The 2,576-nt window shown below is 51.9% G+C and overlaps 1 protein-coding gene across 1 annotated transcript in view; it reads right to left on the bottom strand.

Annotated features, from left to right (window-relative positions):
- Positions 1 to 2,576, bottom strand: part of LOC125481993 (sarcoplasmic/endoplasmic reticulum calcium ATPase 1-like) — a gene marked incomplete at its 5' end in the record, with an annotated part of 10,069 nt that overhangs the window by 5,214 nt on the left and 2,279 nt on the right. Inside the window, 2 exons of the mRNA XM_048593963.1 lie at positions 891 to 1,008; positions 1,406 to 1,539. Coding sequence (XP_048449920.1) covers positions 891 to 1,008; positions 1,406 to 1,539 — 252 coding nt within the window. The remainder of the gene's footprint in view (positions 1 to 890; positions 1,009 to 1,405; positions 1,540 to 2,576) is intronic.

Here is a 2,576-nt window from a genome sequence, read left to right as displayed (position 1 = left end):
CCCCCCCCACCCCGACTCCCCGGCTCGATCGAGACACTGACCGCCCCCCCGCGTTCAACACTTCTCTCCCTCCCACACAGTGGCAGCGGTGTGTGTGCCATCTATAAGGAGTGCTACAGCAATTTGTCAACTGACAGCACCTTCCGAACTCGTCACCCCTTACACCCTTGGAGGGGCAGCACCATCCCCTGCAAGTTCCAATCTGAGACCCCTCCACACAATCACGACTCGGAACGATATTGGCTATTCCTTCAGGGTCAAAGCCCCGGAACTCCCTCCCAAAAGGACGCTGTGTCCCTGCACCATGCAGGGAGGGGGTGGGTGACTGTGGTGGTTCAAGAAGGCAGCTCAGCCCCCACCTTCTTCGGGGGGGTGGGAGGGGGGGCAATTAGGGATAGGATAAGTGGGTGGGGTCCACGGCTTGTGAATGAAGTTTTCCCAGTTGCTGTAGAGGCTCCTCTGGGAGTTGAGAAACATGGTGTGGGTTCGAGAGATGGCAGATGTAGAGGTGTGCAGTTTGAGGTGAAAAGAGAGGCAGAAAGGAGAAGATGAGGAGATAGGTGGATGTTGCCATGAGAGTTGATTAGAGTGGTCATTTCAGATTTTGTTCATTGCGTGGTCATTCAGAGATAAATTGTATCACAGTCACTTGCAGTTAAACTGACACGGGGTCACTCAAAGTGAAATTGTATCGCGGTCACTCGGAGTTACACCATCACACGGGGGGGTCACTGGGAGTTACGCCGTCACACGGGGGGGTCACTCGGAATTACACCGTCACACACAGGGGGTCACTCAGAGTTACATGGTCCTGGAGCTGACAGCAAGCCACCGCCTGCTAACGTCCCCCCCCCAACCCCGATAGCCCGCCCCAGCTCTGCGAAGCTTACCGGCAATGGGTCAACATAAAGGATGAAGAAATGCAGAGACATGGAGAGGCAGATAGCACTCAGCAACCAGCAGTTCAACCACGGCGGCATCCTGACGAGCGACTGGTTCTCTGACAGGCTGCAAAGACGAAAAACACTCAGTCAGCGCGCCAGCAGCTACAATGTTTTACACAAAGGCAATACTTGCTGCGCTCGGACAATTAGCACACTTCTTTGAAGAGCGCGAAGAGGAATTTGTTGAAGGTGGGGGGGGGTTAATCATTGCGCTGTCACGGGATCAATGGTTCGGTGGTAAATTTGCGCGTGCTCACTCCGATGTTGATTATTACATGCTCCTTCTGAGCCAAACTGTTGAGTTTAATTGTGAACGATGCCAGGGAACCAAAAGGCTCCCAGTCAACGTGCCACAGGCCGGTAAGTGGGGAGAGGCTGTGGTAGGGCAGGGAAGAGCAGCTGACTGTTGTTGATCAGAGGAGGCGCACACAGACACCAGTTTTGGGATAACAATCACCCACCTGTTCAGAGCATTGCTCATCTCGATGGTGACGAGTGTAGACAGAGCCATGGTCATCGGTTCGGCAGCCTCAAAGATTTCGCAGTCAATTCCTTCAAATTCAGGGTGATCCTCGGTGCACCGCATGAAATGGGACTGGGGAGGAGAAAGGGCATCATCAAACACTCCCAGGAACAGAGACAGCACGGGGTTTGATACAGAGGAAAGCTCCCTCTACACTGTTCCCCACCCCCTCATCAAACACACCCAAGGACAGGGACAGCACGGGGTTAGATACAGAGTAAAGCTCCCTCTGCACTGTCCCCCATCAAACACTCTCAGGGACAGTCGCAGCATGGGGTTATGTGACGAGTTAAGCTTCCTCTACACTGTCGCTGAATAGATTCCATACTCGGACTTTTTCGGGGTGTGGAGGGACACGGCGAGAGTGCGGGAGACTGGGAGATGGATACATATTTGCGGGGGACACTGAAGGGATTGAGGGAGACAAGGAGATACGGGAGATGGATAGATCTTTGGAGGTCGGAAGTGGAGACATTCACTGATGATTGCACAACATGCAACACCATTTGCAACTCCTCAGATACTGAGGTAGGCGATGGCTGACTGGTATTATTACTAGACTATTAATCCAAAACTCAGGTAACTTTCTGCAGACCTGGGTTGAAATCCCACCATGACAGATGATGGAATTTAAATTCAATAATAACCTGGGAATACAGGTCTAATGATATTGCTAATTCCTATTCTCAGGTTAATCCCATTTAGTTCACTAATGCCCTATAGAGGAGGAAGTCTGCCATCCTTACTCGTGACTCCAGATCACAGCAATGCAATTGGCTCTTTCCTGCCCTCTGGGCAATTAGGGATGCACTATAAATGCTGGCCATGAATGAATTGTAAAAAATCAGTCCATGTTGAAATGCAGCAAGATCTGGACAATATCCAGGCTTGGGGCTAACAAGTGACATTTGCCCCACACAACTGCCAGGCTATGCCCATTACCAACAAGACAGAATCTAACCATCACCCCTCCTTGACATTCAATGGTGTCCCCATCACTGAATTCCGCGCCCCCCACCCCGACTACCAACATCTTGGGGGTGCCCATTGAGCAGAAACTGAACCGAGACCCCAGCCCCATATCAATCCTGTGGCTACAGGAGCAGGTC

The sequence above is a fragment of the Rhincodon typus genome, unplaced genomic scaffold, assembly GCF_021869965.1.
Source record: "Rhincodon typus isolate 14 unplaced genomic scaffold, sRhiTyp1.1 hic_rhity00004855, whole genome shotgun sequence".
NCBI classification, from domain to species: Eukaryota; Metazoa; Chordata; class Chondrichthyes; order Orectolobiformes; family Rhincodontidae; genus Rhincodon; species Rhincodon typus.
This window is presented reverse-complemented; position numbering and strand designations above follow the sequence as displayed.